A 21,606-nucleotide genomic window follows, 5' to 3' on the forward strand; every position below is an offset into this window, starting at 1 on the left:
GTGAAGCCATCCGGTCCTGGATTTTGTTTTCTGGGAGGTTTTTGATTACTGATTCAATCTGTTTACTAGTAATCAGTCTGTTCAGATTATATCTTCATGATTCAGTCTTGATAGGTTGTATGTTTCCAACAATTTATCCATTTCTTCTATGATGTCCAATATGTTGGCATATTAATTGTTCACAGTAGTCTCCTGTGATCTTTTCTACTTTTGCAATATCAGTTGTAATGACTCTTCTTTCATTTTTGATTTTCAGTCCTTTTTATCATGGTTAATTCTAACTACAGGTTTGTCTATTCTTTTTCTTTTCAAACAACCATCTCTTAGTTTCATTGATCTTTTCTGTTAACTTTTTAGTTTTATTTCATTTATTTCTGCTTTCACCTTTCTTATTTCCTTCCTTCTCCTAACTTTGTGACTGGTTTATTCTTATTTTTTCTCATTTATTGAGGTTTTAACTAAGGTTGTTTATTTGAGAAACTTCCTAATGTCTTAATGTAGGCATTTATTGCTATGAACTTCCCTCTTAGAACTGCTCTTGGTGCATCCCATATGTTTTGGTATATTGTATTTCCACTATTTGTCTCCTTATATTTTTTTATTTCTTCTTTGACACATTGGTTGTTACAATAGCATGTTGTTTAATCTCACATAGTTGTGAATTTCCCATTTTTATTCTTGTAACTGATTATAAGTTTCATACCATTGTCTCTGGAAAATATGTTTGATATAATTTCATTCTTCTTAAATTTATTTAGACCTGTTTTGTGTCCTAACATATGATCTATCCTGGAGAATGTTCCATGGGTGCTTCAGAATAATGTGCATTTTGTTGTTTTGGGATGGCATGTTCTGTATATATGTTTGTTAAGTTCATCTGGTCCAGTGTGCTGTTAAAGGACAGTGTTTCCATATTGATTGTTTTGTCTGAATAGTCTATGCATTGATGAAAGTGGGATGTTGAAGTCCCCTACTCTTATTGCATTGCTGTCTATTTTTCCCTTTAGGTTTATTAATATTGCTGTATATACTTAGGTGCTACCACGTTGGGTGCATAAATATTTACACGTTATATCCTCTTGTTGGACTGACCTCTTTATCATTATGTAATGTCCTTGTCTCTTATTAGTATGTTTTAAAGTCTATTTTGTCTTTTGTGAGTATAGCTACCCAGGCTTTCTTTTGGTTTCCATTTACATGGAATATCTTTTTCTATCCTTTCACTTTCACTCTGTATGTATCCTTACATCTAAACTGAGTCTCTTGTAGGCATCATATGCATGGGTCTTATTATTTTAAATCCATTCAGCCACTCTGTCTTTTGACTGGAGAATTTAGTCCATTTATAATTAAAGTAACTTTAGATAAGTATGTACTTATTGCCATTTTGTTTACTGCTTTCTGGTTGTTTTGTAATTCCTTTGTGCCTTTCTTTTTCCTCTTGCTCTCTTTCTTTCTGATTTGATTTTTTTGGTACTGGTATGCTTTGATTCCTTTTTATTTTTTGTGTATCTACCATAGCTTTTAACTTCGTGGTTACCATGAGGCTTACATAAAACTAATATTTATAATTATCTATTTTAAGTTGCTAATTTGGAAAGCATTTTAAAGTTCTACTTTTTATTTCCCACCATGTTTTACATTTTTGATGTCATAATTTACATCTTTTTATTTTGTATATCCTTTAACAAGTTATTGTATTTTTACATCTTTTATATTTCTGAAATTTTATACTCTCAACATGGACTTTTATAATCAGAAAAAATGGCACATTTTATTTTTATAAACACAACTGTGCAATCATGCACATAGGCTGAAAAGCAACAAAATTGGGATCTTTTTCATCAAATTGTGAACAAACATATAAAGTCATCTATGAGAAAATTCAAGTTATTTCAACCTCAAATTCATAAATAAATATGAATACATAATTCATAAATAAATATGAAAGTCATATTTATTTAGAACTGTATTTATCAAAACCAAAGATACAATTGGTTTAAGTTCTGCTCTCTTACCTACTCTGTAAGAAAATTTTGCTTTAATTCATTATCCTTAGTTATTTTAAAGTAGAAAAGCATATAACATATATTTCCCAAGACAGCAAATCTAATTTGCATTAAAAAAAATCAGGCCTCTACAGCTCTTTTGTCTAAAAGAGCAGCTATATGTTACTATTTAAATGCAAACTTACTTTTTATACAATTTTTTTAATTAACGTATTATTGATATACACTCTTATGAAGGTTTCACATGAAAAACAATGTGGTTACTACACCCATATTATCGAGTTCCCCCAATGCCCTATAAATGCAAACTTATTTAAATGAAATAAAATTTAAAATCCAGTTCCTCGGTTGCACTAGCCACATTTCAAGTGCTTGAAAGACATGCAAATACAGAATATCTCTATCACTACAGAATGTTTCATTGGCCTGTGCTACTCTAGATCTTTCCCCTGGGACCAGTGTCAGGTTCTGGTTCATGACATTTCAGAATTCAAAACATCTGTAAGTAAAACTTTAAAAAGTGATCATGAAAGAGTTTCTAAAAGTTGAAGATGCCTCATGCATGCCTAAAACTTTAAGAATTTCTTCGAAATGTCTCACTCCTTAAAAATGATCTAAAGGTGGTCACATCCAAAGTTGCTTTATTCTAAGTATAAAAACTCTCATTGTGAAGGAAGTCTATTTTATGAACTATAATAAGAAACTAGAAAACATGGAAAAATAAGAATCCATCCCACAGAAACTCCCTAGTTTATACATTTCTTTCTGAGCAGTATAACTGGCCAAGGAAGACTTTCTAATCAAATGAATATCAAAATATATCAATGATATCTAAGAGGATCATTAATGCAATTTCACTATCCAAAGGGGCACATATATGCATCAACCACATACCCCATAAAAATACCCCATAGCCAGAGTATATTAACCAGATTCTGTACATTTACACCCAAGTTTCTTAAGAAATTAATTAGGATGTACTGTTAGGAAGAAGAATCAGGAGTAAAAGAGCAAGCGTTTAAGATACCTAAAGATATTTTCAAATGGAAGTAACACTTTGAAAACCTCAAATTGAGACCAAAATATCAGAAGAGGATGACATGGTAAACTACAAATCTCTCTTTGCTGATGTCAAGCTTTAAAATATATATGATGATACAGAACTTGAAGGGAATGATTAATGTAGGAATTCTAACAAAAGTGAAAAAACTCTAAAGGTTATATTATTTTGGAAAAATATTAGATTGCAAGAAAGAAACAGCCTGGTTATAATGGAAATTATAGTATTTATTGTGTAATGATAAGCAAGTTTTTACTTTTGTTTTACCTCAATTTCCCTTTCTGCTTTTTTTTTTTCAACTGACAAACCCAGGTTGATGACTTATCCAAATGACACATGGATTTTACTTTTAACGTGTTATTTTCGATCTTTGGTCACTCCTAAAATGGTTCAATTAAATATTCCCAGTATTTCCTACTATTAAATAAAGCTTAAAGAAAAAAATGGGAAGGTACTGTGGACTGGTGCAGGGACTCAAGAGCAAGAAGATGGCCATCAGCTTCAATTACAGTGACAGTTCAATTACCCACCATGGCTCCCTTACAAGGGGAGTATTAGCAAAGTTTTGATGGTCCACTGCCTTAAGCATAGTTCCACTTAAGGCAACAGAATAAAATATGTACAAAAAATGAAACTGTACAATAAGGTATGCAGCCTGATAATCTAATCCTCATCCCTAACACAAAGTATTAAGTATCTTAAGTAGCGGTATGTAATTCATGAATGCTTTAGAGACCCTTCATACATGGTAAATCTATAACCATAGACATATTCTAGGTGTTTAACAAATACTCATTAAATCTTAGACACAGATACCTCAAAATTAATACCACATTATAAACTATTTTAGACCTAATTTAATACAGCAAATCTAATACACCTAAGCTAATATATGTATATATAAATTGCCAAATAATCAAAGTGACAACTTTAATAGATTTATTGCTCCCCTTAAACACTGACATAAAAATAAAAATCTGTAATTTTGTACAGAAATTGAGGTAAAACATTGATCAAAACTTACTGCAGAGTAATAAAGAGCAATGCTTACCTAGTTCAATACATGTTATTCCAAGAGACCACACATCTACTTTGGCACCATAATGTAGTTCTCCAAACTTGGCTAAAATTACTTCTGGGGCCATCCTAAAACATAAAATGTCACTTAAAGTTAAAAAAGAAAAGAAAAGTATACTATTCTTTAAAAATGTAATGACCATCTACATGGAGAATACCTGTGTGAATTCCAGATGATATAACTGGACATAAGAATTCTTGTAAAGGGAAATAAATGCATTACAGGTTGTGAGGTAAATATTTACCATTGCATATACAGTGTTAGACTTATTCTCACCATTTGTCATGATCATGTAACAGCGTCCTGGAGGAAAGATTCCCCAGAGCAGGGTTGTATTCTACATCAATTCAAGTTTACAGATTCTAATATTGTATATCCTTTATGCCAGTGATTCTCAAACATTTTCGTTTTAGTATCTTATTACAAAAGTCTAAGTTTTGCTTGAAAGAGGGCATTTTATCACTGGCACTCATTTCCTTGAAGTAAACAAGCTCACTACATTTAGCTGAGAAAATATCTGCCACAATAAGCAACAACGAATAAGCAGTTTATCAGTCTTTTTTGCAAATAGGAGTAATGTTCTGTGATAAAAGTGGCTAGGACAGCCACTCATAACTAAACAAATCATACAATTATTAACTTTATAGGCATCTTGGTTATAAAATGAAATGCTAATTCACATCTTCAGCTAGACTCTAATGTTCTCACTGGTATGCTTCACCTTATACTTCCTTTGTACTTGTTGTTAAGCACAGACAGACATTTAAAACAGTTTCTGACTGCTTAGTAAGATTGTCATCAGGTGTATGTGTGTTCCTCTGTGTAAAAACATGTAAATATGTACACAGTGCTGTGTTTCTAATATACTATATACAAATTAATACATATGTAACTTCCAATTGCCAATAATAGAGGGCTTCTAATGTGTTAAGATGTTGAAGTAAGCTTGGGGAGTCAGTAAGTTCAACAAAGTTAAAAAACTAGTTTTGTTTTTAATGCACAACTTTCTAGCTCCTTTCTAGTATAAAATATTGATCACTGATTTGTAAAGGGAGACCATTAAGAAGAATTATTTCTCCAAAGAACCCTTTTTTTTATACAGGGGAAGAGGATTCTATCTAAACTAGGGTTCTACATAAGAAAGTTTTGGTCATACAGAACAGTAGCCTTCAAACTTTTTATTTTCTTACTTCCAATGAATTTATTTTAAAAATGTATCTGCTTGTACATTTTTGAGTTGGTATCGAAATTTTATAAACTTAGTTGCAAGGGATATAATGCACACATACATATATACATTATTTTGTATATGTGCTTTACAGATATTTACAACTTGGAGCTGAGGACCTAGCTCATTCAATTCATTAGAAACACTGCTGTATAATAACCTAATTAGCAAACCCAGTCTGCATGGTCATACCAACCATTCAAATCCGAATTATTTTCTATCAGGAAATGCCAAACTTCATTTTTCAATGTAAATAACATGTTAATGTGTCCTCATGGCAATTGTCCCAGTTATAAATGAAGTAATTTATGATCTACTAGAAAAGAAGATGGGAGGGAAGATAATTGGGGAAAAGAAAGAGCAAGGAGTAAAAGGAAGTGAAGAGAGATGACTGTGAAGCCAGAAGGCCCTTGCCAAAACTTTGTGTCCTAACTCTTCAATATTTCTGATGCTATATATTCTAGATGTATGTATTCTCAAGTTGTCCCTCTGGTAATGGTTTGAGTCTTTTAATCCTCAGAACAATGCATCATTCTACTATTCAGGATGGGTGAGAAGCCTTTCTTTAACAAAGTGGGAGTTGGGAGATTTGAAAGGTAAGTGGAAAAGAAGATGCAATAGACCTAAGACACCTCTCAACATATACAGAGAGAAAACACCTATGGAAGTTGAAGATGTGGAAAATTATTCCCTTCAGACTTGCTGACATTAATATGGAATTATTTATGAATAAAATTAGATGATGTCTAGAATTCACTTCAAATAACTGGAGGTGGAGGGAGGGCAAGAGGAGCAAGTACATAGGACAGCTGGGCCCTGGGGTAGTGCTGTTAGGCTGAGCTGACCACTATGTGAGCCTTCCTTATATTTTTGCCTATTTCCCTGTATACTTGAAATTCTCCATAATAAAAATTTTTTTAAAAATCGTAATTAGCTACCAGTCTTCAGATACTCTTATTCAGAGATACTGACACACAGTAAGTATAAATCTAAAGAATATTTCCACTTAGCACTTCTATCTTCTCCATTCTTAAATATTTAAATGTTTTCCCTCCTATACCCAATACATGATGTAGATGATAACAGGAAAGAAACATTGGGGGAACAAATGAAACAATAGGAGATACAAGGGCAGCACTCCAAATCTATATCTGAAACTAACTATAGTGCTTAGAGTAATGTCTAAAGCAGCACTGTATTTCCAAGAAAAAAGATAAAGCATCTGAAAAAAGTACAACCACACACTGCCTATTTCAATTATGAGGATCAATACCAGACAGGACTAGTCTTACCAATACGGCGTTCCCACAAAAGAACTGGCACGAGAGGTCATGGAAGCCAATCCAAAGTCAGCAAGTTTCACCCGGCCTTGTTCTGTCAGAAGGATATTTGCTGCTTTGATATCTCTGGGTTTAAAGAACACAGAAAATTATTTGTCTTTCCTTCATAAGATTATACTGAAAATGATAAAAATCATATAACATTTTATAAAACACAGAAGGAGAAATCAGAATAATTAAGGCCTTTGATAATCTCTCAGTTGAGATAATGAGAATTAAGATCCAAATTACGAAGTGAGATACACAGAATTCCTGTAAGTATATAGTAAAAATTTTCTAAAAGAGAAGATAAAATAGCAGTAGAAACAGAAGAAAAAATTAGGTAATTAATAGCACATACTCTGTATTTGAGTTCCTGTTCACTGGTACAAATAATGGTTTTAAAAATTCAGCTGAACATTCTTACGTAACTGTAAGATTTCTGAGTATACCCTTAACATTAAAATGGTAAAAAAAAGAACCTCATGCCCTAAATTTGTTTTTTTTAAATTACTCATATCATTCCAAACTTTAGCAGAGTTCTCCTACCTAAATATGAAATGAAAACTGAAACACATGGATAAGGTAATATCAATGATCCCAAATTTAATTTTAAGCTCTTCTCTAAATCAGTAATGTACATGTGAACTAAGAAAATTATAATGGGATTGTATGCCCAATGGGTACCATACATTCAAAAAGAAATAAATTTCTAAGCACTTGTCAATTCATACTACATAGTATTATAATGGATATAATAGTAAGTCAATCTATTTTCTTCCATTTGATTTTTTTAACAAATGGATAGGTTCTTTGAAGTTGAGAAGACCTTAGATTTTACTTCCAAATCTTCCATTCTCTTATTTACTATGCATGTGTATTTCTCTTGGTCCTTAGTATTCTCATCTAAAAACCTGATAACCCATTAATTTGCAACGACTCTACTATATAAGTTTACTATGTATTGTCTGGTTCACATAGATAATTTTAAAAATGCTAGCTTCCTTCTAAAAACAGGGAAAACCAATACCAGTGCTAAAAATGTAGTTTGTGATGGTTTAATCTTTAAATTACTATCCACTATCAAGGATTATCTCAAAAGCATAGAGTCTTAAGTAGCTTTTACTTGTCTCTGTCATGGAATCAAATCTGGCATTATGAGTCACCAGGAGGACGAAAGATCTAGGTTAGTTCTAGTCTAATCTATCTTGCTTGTAAGCTTTGGGAAGTTAGTCACAAATTGGGGCATCAGTTTCTTCATCTGTAAAATGAAAAAAGTAAGAATACATCATCCCTATCGTCTTTTCCACTTCACAAATTAAATTATTCTATAATTAAATTTCTATCACAAATCTATAAAGTGCACATACTTCAGACAGCCTGGCAGCATGTGTAGAAAAAGATAAAAATTATCCTCAACAAAGAGATCAAATAAATTAGTATATTATTTTTAAGACATGGATAACCTAAAAAAAATATGAGTTTGTAAAACTCCAGAATACTTCTATTTACCTAAAACAAATAAAGCATTCAGGATCAATAAATTCTAGGTCTGATAAACTCAATAAGCCATTTGCTTATTGATAAGTGATAATTTTTAAAGTTCTTACCTATGGATCATGTTATGAGCATGTAAGTAGGTTAATCCCTGGAGAGCACCATGTGTAATTGCTGCTATTTCCATTTCTCGTAATGGCTTTTTGTGAACTTAAAATAAGAATTCATTTGAAAATAATTATTCTATAGAACATTTCTATTTAAAAATATATATACACATATCTAATATATGGGGAAATTTTTAAAGACTAACATTTAGCAAGAAGGAACCTTTAAGGTTTTTTAGGCAATTTAACTTTATAACAAGTGTGCAGTTGTGCCTATTTGTTATAGTTCACAGGCAATTTTCCTCAAAGTTAACAAACAACATTTAACAAATATTTCATGATTATAAAAACAATAAAATAGAAGCTTTCCCTTTTTATATTTCTACATACCTTCATTCTGAACAGAAGGAACAAATCAAGTTTAATGATAAAGAATGCAGAAAAATGCCTGTTAAATCATAATGAAAGAAAATTCTTCTGTATGCTAAAACATAATATTTAATGACAGTGCACACCACGCTGAGACTCTAGAAAAGACAAAGGTTTTCACTCTTCCTGAAAAGTTTTAACATTATGAAAAAAATCTCTTACTGAACGAATTCTCATTTTATTATACTAATACTTTTCTTTTCTTAATAAATAAAGGAAACTTACTTTTCAGAAAATCTGAAGCAGATCCTATACAATATTCCATTACAAGCTACATGGGAAAAAAATGATAAAAACATTAAAATATACTATTAAAATAAAAAGATTCTATATGAGATAAAACAAATTCACCAAGGAGATCGAGAAGATACTTTGAAGTGAAACAAACTCTAGTTATCAATTACCTTTAGTTACACATTTTGTGAACTTGTTAAATGCATACATGAAGTTAAGCTAATGCTACATTAATCTTTTATAATGCCAACATAGAATTGCTTGTAGATATGTGTTTCATATAATTACTAACTAAAGCTATAAAGGAATATACATATTCTATTAATATTAACCTATAGTAGCAATACTGGTATTGTTAGGAAGCAGAAAATTATCCTCTGGTACTATATATACAAAGTTTAGGTTACAGTTTAAATCTTTCCTATAAAGCCAACACAGAGCACCTCTTATGTGCAAGGTATTTTATATATATTAACTAATTTAATCCTCACAACCACATTTGGAAGTAGACCCTATTATCATCCTTGTTTTACAGATGGAGAAACCTGAAAGACAGAAAGGCAGTACCCTCTTGGCCACTGTTTTTTCTTTAACCACAGCCTCAAATTTAGGAGTACCATCACCACTAAATTAAATCAAACATTACAAATCTAAATCTAAGTTCAGTATATTAAAATGATAATCAGCTATAGCTTATTAAAAATAAAAGGTCATTCCTGTTGAAAGAAAATTTAGCCTTCCTCTTAAAAGACATAATTACTATGCCTATACTGTTGTAAAATTACTACCTTATCTTAGTTTTAACAATGGGGCAAAATTAATTTCCATTTTCTGCAATAAAATGTCTCAATTTTCTACCTTTAGTATCATTCAGCCAAAGCATCACAATCACTTCAGATTTCTTCAGGATTCACCACCAATATTCCACACAAGATCCTTGTGGTTAAATAGTTTACATTTATGTCAAAAATATATGCTGATTTTCATCCTTGAGTGATAGGATTGTTCTCAACCTTCAAATGTTTGATAAAGCATTTGAAGAATGATACTACTAACATATATCAGAACATTTTCCCATGCACGTAATGATCAGGTGAATCTCTGGAGTAAACTGGCAAAAGTTCTAGTATCTCTTACTGCCCAAGAGTTCCAGGAAAAGCTGCTCCTCCTTTCTCAGTATGAATTAACATTTCAAGGGGTTTGTGCATGGCTTTACACACCTATTTTGAGACATTTTGGAATTAATTATAAACTAAACCTGCTAAAATTACAGCAAGGGGAGAGCAGATACCTACCCATGCTGTGTGCTCATGTAAATAGCAGCCTTTGTATTCTACAATGTTGGGATGTTTTAATATTCGTAGAAACCTGATTTCCTTAATAATACCCTGCCATCTCTGTGGGGAGAAAAAAAGAATAAAGGAAATAATTAGGAACAGTTGCTTTTCCTTAGAAAGCTATACAAGTAAAAAAGTAATGATTAGATTAAAATGTTAACAAAAACATACAATTTTGTTTCATTTGTAATATTTAAATGTCAAACTAATACATTTTAAAGAACTTACATCCATATAGTTTACAACTCAATTACATAAAATTCATTCCAGGAAGGACATATTTTTATTTTCATAAAATTTATTATCAATGAGTCTTATTAAAATTTTACAACCACACACCAAGCCTGTAGAACACTATATACTATATTTAGTGGTTTTTCTTCAAAAGTTCAACCTCTCCCTTCTTTTGTGCAGCTTTATTGTTGCAAAATTTACATACCTTAAAGTTCAACTGTTGTGTTTTTGGCTTATATTGTCTACCAAATGTTAAGTTTTTTCTGCTGTTTAAACTCAAATCAAGTAATTACCTAAATTCCTTGCACATATTCTAAAATGCTAGTGAACACTTAGGTTATAGCAGAGGGAAGTTCACAGAAAAACCAAGCAGCATGAAAACATTTTCCTACAGGATTTTATGAAGAGCCTTCCCATTGATGCCTACTAGTAAATAAAAGATAAACCTTCAGCAATTAAAGCTACTCTATGACAACTTCAGAAACTTAGGCTATATCCTAACTATAGTTACTTCTAAGAAGCAATCAGGGAACTCTGAAAATACAGGTACTTGGGCCCATGCCCAGAGACTCTAGAAGCTTAGTAGATGTAGGATGGGAACTTGGAATCTGTTTTCTGTTCTTGTTTCAGTTTTTCCAAGCTTTACCACTCACTTGTATCATATTTCTAAAGGTAGGGGAACTAGAATACAGAACTTTAAGAAATGTTTTGTACTAGAATTTAAGATCCTATATCTCCTATGTTATTTCATAAGCCCTCAACAAAATAGAGCAGAAGATATTCACAGTGTAAAGTGTGTAAGCTGGAAGATGCTAAGTTTAGAAAGTGTTTTATGGGCTTTACATTTCAAATTTGAATGCTCTGGGAGGCAAACTCTCAAAACAAAACAAAACAAAGCTAAAACCTGTATTCTTCAATGTAAAAAACACTTATTACATTATTAATATTTTATTACAATATTAGATGAGAGAAGATGCTGCCCTAGGTGAAACTTTTTGTTCTAGGTGTGACTAATTAAACAGACTTCAACACAAGTTGGCTAGGAAAGCTAGTTTTAAAGTTATACTATGGAATGGCAAATAAAATTACAGTAAACTTGTAAAAATTGAATTTTTTAAGGGGTTTTAGAAATTATTAAGAGTTTTTTTAGATATCAACATAATGGAACAGTGATCAATCACAACAGTGTTATTATGCCCATAAGTGTATCACAAAAAACAAGATTTACCATAAAATCGGGATTCCAGAAATATACAAAACCAAAACCTTTAAAAATTAAAGACTGATCCAGCAATTCTACCTCTGGGCATGTACCCTGAAGTATTAAAAGCAGGGACTCAAAGAAATATTTGTGTACCTATACTCATAGCAGCATTATTCAAAATAACCAAGGGGTAGAAACAACCGAGTGTTCATTTACAGATGATGGATGGACAAAATGTGGTGTTTTTACACAGACACACACACACGCAGTCACAAACACACACAACATGGATGAACTGCATGTTGTGCAGATGGATGTGGTGTTGGTCGCACAGCAATGTGAATGTCCTTAAGGCCACTGAACTTACACTTCAAGTGATTAAGATGGTAAATTTGTTCTGTGTACTTAACCACAATAAAAAATAATTAAATTTTTGAAGAATTAAAGAAACAGATAACATTTAGGAAGTAGACATTTTATAAACTTATGCAATTAAGAACTAATCAGAATACTGAAGAACAAAGTACATGCAATACAGTATCAATAATTTTATTTTTCAGATTATTACCCACTGCCTTATTTTTCAGACTAGATATATGCTGCCTGATGATTATTTGAAACAGCCATTAGATAATTTCTCTACCATTAAAAATTAATATCCAGTATACTTACTGTCAAATGTACCTTATTCTAGTTTACTTTCTTAGACATGATAATCCCTCTATTATAGAATAAACTTCTAAACAACAATTTAAAAAATTAAACTCGTGTCAGCAGCACTTATCTAAAACAATTAAAAGTAAGGGACACAGTTGCGAGGTTTCTGGTATGTCAGGAATGTTGTTTACGGCTCTAGGTACAATTTAAATGGGCACATTGAGTCTGTGGAAGAAAATTCACTGAGATATACACTTAATATTTGTATATTTTTCAACATTTAAAAAAAAATTTCTCACCTATCCCCAATTCAAAACGGTATGGCTTTCTTTAACATGCCAATACAAACATACATATTTCACCTACCTTTGCAGACCATATTCCAGTATAAGATAATTTCTTGATAGCTACCACTTCATTGTTGCGCACATCTTGTGCCTAAAAAAGACATAAGAGCATTGTAAAAATTATCAGATTAAATCTGGGAAATCATTTCTCTGAGAATAAAAGCATTTATAAACTACCATGTCAAAAAAGATATCAAAACTGCTTTTAAAGAACATTTAAAAAAATAACTAAATAGCAAAAAACATCAAATTATCAAGGAGCTGGTACTTTAGAAATAAAAATAATGAATGTTTATCTTTGAATGAGCTAGTTGAGAGGAAAAATATAGAAATTTGAATAGAACTGTAAACAAACAAAAAAAATGACTAGTACATACAAGTCTATGCTATGCCTGTAAACTTCAAAATTTCAATGAAATGGACAATTCTCTAGGAAAGAACTACTAAAATTGATCTAGAGAAGAAAATTTGAGTAAAACAGTGGTGGCAGACTGAAAAGAATACTAATCATCTTTAAAATAGTTGTGAGTGGAAGAGTTTCACCAGGGAACTCCCCAGGATAAAAAGGGAGAAAAAAGGAAAGCTACCCCATTAATTTTATGGAGGCAGTCTAACCCAGCAACTAAACCCTCACCAGCAGCACAAAATAGAAACTTAGGTACCAATTTGACTTATAAATTTAGACAAGGGAACTCAAAATAAAATTTTAAGACCAAATATTACAGGGCATTAAAACAATATTTCACTTGAATAAAATACATTACCAAAGAAATGCAAAATTTTGATACAGGAAAACATTTCAGAATTTGCCATATTTTTTAACAAATCAAAGGGGAAAAACATATATGTTCAATAAATGCTGAAAATGCAGAAAAGGCCCAGCTCCAAATGTATTCAATGCAGGGAAGACCAAACTCTTAGGAAACCCACATGGGAAAGTAAATCCTCAACATGATAAATCATGTCTATTGTAAATAACTATTAACTAGAATTAAGACAAGACAGCTAAAATGCTACCGCAATTACTATTTACCATTGTTCTGGAAATTTTGATAAAAAAATAAAAGCATAACAGAAACATAACTAAAAAGTTTACTGTTTAGAAACTAAGAGCCAAATTCTCATTATGTGTTTAAGAAAAAGGTTATATATAAAGAAGGCACAAGAGGATAGCTGCAAAATATTTCAAATGAGTTCAGTAAAAAGAGTTAATCATCTCTAGTCATCTGTGGAAGAATTCATCTTCAATTCAGTCTTTAATGAATTCCCAAAGACAAAATCTTTTAAATTTAAAATTAGATTATGGTGATAGCTACAAAATTCTAACTTACTAAAAATCTATGCAATGCACACTTAAAATTGGTGAACTTAGAGTATGGAATTTAAATCTCAAAAAAACTGTTAAAAAATTAGACAAGCACATATATATATATATGCGTGTGTGTATATATATATATATATATATATATATATATACATATACATATATATTCTTTTAAGTGGGTCCTGGGAACAACTAATGGCATTCCAATTTCGATTACTGGCAGACTGGTTAATGAAAACGTGCACCACTTACCATAATGGGTGAAGTGGATCTATCTGCATAAGATCTTGCATATGAATTTATTTTTCCAAAATGTTCTCTACTCATCTATTTGTGAGCCCCTTGATTTTAGTCAATAGCTATATTCTTTTCTAACAGTTTTAATGAGATACAATTTACATACCACACATTTCGCCCATTTGAATGTGTGTAATTCAATAGCTTTCAGTACACTGACAGATACATGGCAATACTGATTGATATGACAGATACATGCAATTTACTGATAACTACAATTTTAGAACGTTCATTACCTCAAAAAGAAACTCCAAATTGTTTCATTTAAAAATGATTAAAATGGTAAATTTTATATTATGTGTATCTTATCTCAATTTTTTTCCCAATTAAAAAAAAAAAGAAACAAAACCCCACACCCTTTAGCTATCACTCTCCTATCCCTTTTCCTCACCCTTTCAGCCCTAAGGAACAACTAATCTACTTTCTGTGTCTCTGGAGATTTGCCCATTCTGTACACTTTGGAACCATACAATATACAGTCTTTTGTGACTGGCTTCTTTCACTTGGTATAATTTTTCAAGACTTGTGACCAGTGAATGTTGAGCATCTTTTCATGAGCTTTTTGGCCATTTGTACATCTTTGGAGAAATGTCAATTCAGATTCTTTGCACATTTAAAAATTTGGTTGCCTTTTTATTATTGAGTTGTAAGAGTTCTTTATATATTCTAGACACAAGTCCTTTAGCAGACATATGATTTCAAATAATTTCTCCTATTTTGTTGGTTGCCTTTGCACTGTTTTGAAGCATAGAAGTTTAACATTTTGATCAAATCCAATACCTATGTTTTTCTTTTTGTTCATGCTTTTATTGTCATTTCTGAGAATCTTTTGACAAAACCAAGGTCATGCAGTTTTACCCTAAGAGTTTTATAGTTGTAACTGTTATATTTAGGTCTTTGATACATTTTAATGTTCATATATGGTAAGAGGTAAGGGTCCAGTTTCATTGTTTTGCTAAAGAGCTACCTTTCTAATTAGCACAAGATAAAGTTCAAAAGTGGGTATACTGAATGCAGTGTAGTATCCTGGAGTAGATTCCAGAACAGAAAAGAGCATAAAGACTGGGAAAATCTGAATAAAGTATGTAGCTTAGTTAATAGTATCAATGTATCAATGTTGATTTCTTAGTTTTGATAAAGGTGCTGTGGTTATGAAACTTGTAAACTTTAAAGGATTTGGGTGAAGATTATAGGGTAAAACTCTTTACTATTATTGCAAAATCTGCAAATCTAGTATTACTTTAAAACAGTATGTTAAAGTCACGGTAATTTATTAAAATCCAAACTCATTAGATTACATTAAAATTAAATCAGATTAAGATGAGATTACTTTTGCCTATCACACACACACACACAAAAAAAAAACCCACAGAAAAATATTTAATGTCCACAGTCATGTTTCTCTCTCCCTTCAGGATTACAAATTGTGCTTACTCATCATGTTTTATTCATCTCCTCTAATCTGGAACAATTTGCTCAACCCTTCCTTGACTTTTACAAGACTGGCAGTTGTTGAGACTACATAGCAGTACTTACCTTACTAAATTTGTGTTTGTCTGAAGCTTCTTCAAGATTAGATTCTGGTTACATATCTCTGGCTGAAATACTACATGAATTATATTGTGTCCTTTTCAGGGTATCATATCTGGACACATACAATGTCTGTTCATCACTGGTTACTAATTCTCATCACCCACTCAAGGTATTTGACTGTTTCTTTCCAATGTATACAGTTATAACCCCTGTTTCCTACTTTGTATCTAACAAGCAATCCGTGGAGAGATACTTTTAAACTATATAAATATCCTGCTCATCAAACTTTCCCCCTAGGCTTAGCAACCACTGAAGATTCTACCCAAAACAATCTTTGCAATGATTGCTGCAATCTTCAAAATGCTGGTTTTTCCCAACTCTACCATTCCCTTCACATGTATCACTCAGCATTCTATTATAAAGAAAAGCCCTCCCTTTCCAACTATCTATCCATCCTTCATCTATCATGGAAATTAGGAATTCCTATTTTATTCAATGGGTTATAATCAATAGATGTTTATGTTGATGCTCAAATTGTTCCAGATCTGGCCAGTGGGAGCACCTTCAAGCTGCTTCTAGCATCCTCTTGAAAGGGCCCCCCTTTTTTTTAAAGCTCTTTTTAACCTTCTGGTACAAGATATTCTAGAGCTTATCTTTAATGATCCCTGTCCCCACAATAGAATGAACCATTACTCCAAGAGCTCTTGATCCATGTAGTGAGGAATTCAAGATCTGAGTGCTAAGTGTGCTTGTTGTTACTGGGATATCAATGCAACTAGAATCTTACAGAAGAGAGAGCTAGGAAATATATATGTCATATAATTAGTTCATATTAATGCCACAAATTCCTATCCAATACCTATCTAGTCCCACATGGTTCTTCCTTACTTTTGCCAATTTCCTATTTCTATCATTCTTTCAGTTAGGATCTGACTCCAAATGACATCAAAATTACTCACTGCTCAATCTTTAAACACACAATTTCAGAACTGTCATACCCATACCAATATGAAACAAATTTACTGAGAAGAGTTCAAGATTTGTTTGCAGTTTCCTCTTCCCAAGGAGACAGAGGGTATAAAGTTAAAATACTGTGTATGAAAGTTACTCGTATTAGTTTTGGTTTTTACTCTAATGTGGTTATAGCCCAAATACAGTTGGATTCATTGTTCCTGCTTGCCTTTTCATGACTCCCCCATACATAATGACTTAATTTTAACTTTTAACTATATATTTATTATCAAAAGAGGTAAAACAAGTTATCATTCTGTCCTCTATCTACTTCTTTCTAGTCCCCACACTATCACCATTCTGTATCTTGAATAGTTGTTGTATGGTATATAACTTGTCTAATTTCATTGAAGTATACATTTAATATATCTGTATTTACTGTATATAAATTATACTTAATAAAGTAAGTCAATTTAAAAGTACTACTGACACACATTGAAGGGCTACATGACAGGGATCTTTTCAACAGGGTTCTCTTATTGGGCCCATTTCTAAGAGTCTGTATATTTTTTCCTTTATTATTCTATATTTCTCCACATTAGTATTAAGGAGAACAACAGGAGAAGTGTACATTCAGACAAAACTGTAACACAGAAAAAAGGCTGTTTATGAAATACCTGTTTTCTGAGTGCCTCTTCCCTTATTCTGTGTCCAACTCAGAAATCAAACAAACATAACCTACATTACACACACACATAAAGCATGTGTACACAAAATATTCTGAAGGATGTCTATCTAAATGTTAACCGCAGCTGTCCTTGGGTAGGTAAATTACAGAGAGAATTTCTACTACCTTATTTTTACCTCTAATTTACAAATGGGAAATAAATAAAAAGTTCAAATTGTTACAAATTTGGAAAACATTTTCTCTAAGGAAATAATATTTCAAATTGTCGTTTTATTCTTAAGGTACCCATTAAAACTAAAAAACTAAGTCTGTAATACTACCAAAATATTAAACATCTATACAAAACTTGTTGCTGAGGGAAAAAAAACAATCTTAATAGGAAGAAATAATGAATGAATAATAATGAAATGTGTGTACAGGACTTTACGTAAGTCAGTGTTTTGCAATATTTGATTCAATAGCAATGTAAGTCATAAAACTGCTAAAGTAGTGTAAACAACATGGAAATTAAAGCAGAATATCTTTCCCATTTTTTTCAATAATCTAAGAAGCTCAATAAATAAAATTATCCTTTCATATACACCTAATGCAAGTGACTATAAAATAGACTATTGCCTATATCTTTTTGAATTACTGATTTTTACTCTTCCAGGACTGGATATTAAATAAATGCTGGTCACTGACATTAAGCCTTTAACACTTACAGAGTACACTGCTCCAAAGCTTCCATAGCCAGCTTCTATGAGATCTGTGAAGAGCTTCTCTGGATCTTCTTTGGAGAAGAGTTCTGCAATTTCAGGGTCCTTCAGGGCCTCTGTTGAGATAGTTGACAGCATCCTGCTGGACAATCAGCTGTCTGATTCTAATTGTATAGTGCTAGCCCAATCTTTGGTTCATCTGTAAGAATGAAGCCACTTTAGCATAAACTATTGTAGAGAAATAAGAAAAGAAAAAAGGAAAAGCAAAAGTTGCTAAGAATAATTAGTATAACATCATTTTCTGACTACATATATAAATTATCTTAGACCTGGAATTTCACTGAAGTGTTGCCTACTAGTGCAGGAGTCTTAAACCCAGCTCATCATCACAATCACCAATGCTGCTTTAAAAAAAAAGATTCCCACTATACATAGTATGTAAGTACATACTATATACATACACTTCTAAAACTTAGATAAATCTTTACATCCTGGAAGGCTTTCTGTATCTGTACTTAAAGATTTATCTATTGCAATAAGCTCATCAGCAAAAGAGATAAATATAGTAGGAAGACCATTAAAAACATGCCCAACAACTCAAAATGTACCCATAATATGTTTCTGACAACAGGAAGATTCCCACTTATTAATGACCTCCAAATGCAAGAAAGTAGGACAATAGATTTAATTTGTTAAATTAAATCAGTAAGATTTCTTTTCCTTTCAGATACCACATGGCAGTGTTTAATCAACTTTAACACAGACATTCCTAAGGAAAATGAAATGTGAGAAAATAATGAATTTAACATAGATAGATAACTGTTTCCTTCATAACCTGATTGACATTAAAATATGGCCTTATCAAATCTGCTTCCTTACATAAGTAGATACACTACAGAATTCCCTGGTGGTTCTGATAGCAGTTCCTTTATATCAGATTGCCAAATTTTAAAAATGACTGCCATAAATGAGAAGCTTCAGAACCTGGTTCTAGAATGACACTGCTTAGATAGGAATCCTGGCAACAACTATTTACCAACTATGAATTTGGGTAGCCTCATTTTCCAAAATATAAAATAAAAGAAATAACCTACCTCCTAGAGTAGCTGTGAGGGTTAAATGAGTTAATAAATGTTAAGTATAGCCTAGAACTCAGGAACAATAAGCAGTACATTAAATGTTAGTTATCATGACCTCCTTAAATTTACCAATTAAAATTTAAAACTCCAAAATTGATTTCATTAAACTCATAAGGGAAAATAAAACTCTAGCCAGTTCTTTCCATGCCCAAAACATATTTGTTTAATTTTTTAATGTTTTAAATTTCTTTTAATTTCAAAAATTGTTTAAACTGAAGAAAAAATTTTAAGCCTGTCTCATTTTTAGTGAAGTCAACTGAACCAATTATGCTTGTTATTAAACTTCTAACTACATAAAACACATTTACATATCTTTTGCTCCTCCCTAAATTAATACTACATTGCAGTAAAAACTCAAATCATTAGTTTGTATTCCTTTTCTAACATGTTTTCAAAGCTGCCCCATATTCTACACTTTTACCAATCTCTCTGCTCTGGAAGTTAGTTCCCTGGAACAGAGCTTCAAGTACAATTCTTCCAAGAATATGTGACCACAGGAAAGTCACTTAACTTATCACTTCTAAAATGAGGAGACTGAAATAAATTCTATATAAACTTTTACTATTTAATTAATATACCTGTGAAAAACAAAAAGTCTTCTATGTTACTTAAGACCTTATTTAAGAACTTTGAATTATCAATTAAAAGTACCTTTATTACATGCATTATTTTACATAAAATTTTGTAAGTACCTGCATGATTTGCATCTTCTTTTCTATCTGCCTAAAAAATTCCCACTCAAAATCTTTCAAAATTTAGATTAAAGGTAATGTTTGTGAAGTTTTAACTCCAGTAGGATGAGCTGGTCACTGTCCCTTCATGCTCCAAAACATCCTTCAGCATTTACTACACAAGTATCCCTCTGCTCTAGACAAGTAGGCACAATGTGACTCATTCATCTTTACATTACCTCTCTACATCCTACACACTACCTCTTACAGTTAATATACAGATATTTGTTGGACTAAAGAATTACTTAATTCTTCTGCCTACAGCCCCTTTAAAAATCATTAAGAAATTTGCTCCAATTTGAGAAAAATAAAATAGAATATTTTTAAACCTACAACACAAACTCTGATTAGGAAGACTATCCAAACAGCTTTTAGCAAATTTTTTAATTCACAAAAGACTAACTCATTAAAAAAATTTCTATGTCAAAAAATTTGAGTCAAACACAAGAACAGAAACATCCACATTAAGGGTTAATATTCCTTAAATATATACACATCATTCAAATCACTCACAAAGTACCTAATCCAACAATACATAAATGGCCAAAGGATATCAATATTCCATAAGCAGGTAATATAAATAATTGGAAAGAGAAATCAAAACCTGAAATATTATGGATTTAGTCATGAGTTTTCTGATTCCGCTTTCCTCTACCTCCTGGCTTTGACCAAAGAGTTGCCTGAGTAACTAGTTTGATAGTGCTGATGACAAGAAAACCCTTAAAAGTAATCTTGCTCTTCTGTCCCAAAGGGGACACTGTGATCTTCAGATTGTGAAGAAATATGCCATTTTCCCCCTTTTCTTTTTTCTCTCAGCCACAGAAATGCAGTGCCAAAGGAACAGAACAGCCCTGTGAGAAAAACCTCACTCTCTGGCCAGGAAAGCTAGAAAACAGGGTCTCTGTCATTCACAAAGGATGAGGGGAACTGCCATTATGTTTTTTCTCATTTTCTCTCTTCTTTCTGCACTTTAAGCAAGGACAGCCCCAGTTACAGGCAAACTGTACAATGCAGAAGTCTAAACATACCTGTGTCTTTCTGATCAAAGTAACTGGGAAAAGGCCACTGGAAACTGAAGAGTATGGAGGAAATCATGCAGAAGAAAACAACTGGAAAAGACAATCCCATTCTGGGTATGAAGTAATACAAATAACAACTTGTGTTTGTTGAAAATAGACTCAGAAAGTTTAGAAAAGACAATGAGAAAGAGAACTAATAATGGATGACAAATACTACTGCCTAAGTCCTAGGCTATCACTGAGAGACATAGTACAGGGCAAATGCAAAGAGCTCAGGGAAAGTTTTGAAAACAGAACTAGTATAAGAAGCACCACATACAGAAAGTTAGACAGAACGTGTCATCTAAAACAAACAAATCATGACCTCACACGAGTAAGGATGGCTAGCATCGAAAAGACTAAGAACAACAAATGCTGGTGAGGATGCGGAGAAACGGGAGCCCTACTACACTGCTGGTGGGAATGTAAGCTAGTTCAAACATTATG

General features: G+C 32.0%; 1 protein-coding gene across 1 annotated transcript in view; it reads right to left on the minus strand.

The window, feature by feature from the left end:
• LOC118922885 (serine/threonine-protein kinase TAO1) overlaps window positions 1-18,369 on the minus strand; it is a 60,484-nt gene extending 42,115 nt beyond the window's left edge. The window contains 7 exon segments of the mRNA XM_057505368.1: window positions 4,121-4,215; window positions 6,668-6,781; window positions 8,305-8,401; window positions 8,953-8,998; window positions 10,257-10,358; window positions 12,760-12,831; window positions 18,238-18,369. Of these exon segments, the coding sequence (XP_057361351.1) occupies window positions 4,121-4,215; window positions 6,668-6,781; window positions 8,305-8,401; window positions 8,953-8,998; window positions 10,257-10,358; window positions 12,760-12,831; window positions 18,238-18,369 (658 nt within the window).
• Between the last annotated feature and the right edge of the window lie 3,237 nt (window positions 18,370-21,606).

Source organism: Manis pentadactyla, chromosome 8 (genome assembly GCF_030020395.1).
Source record: "Manis pentadactyla isolate mManPen7 chromosome 8, mManPen7.hap1, whole genome shotgun sequence".
Lineage (NCBI taxonomy): Eukaryota > Metazoa > Chordata > Mammalia > Pholidota > Manidae > Manis > Manis pentadactyla.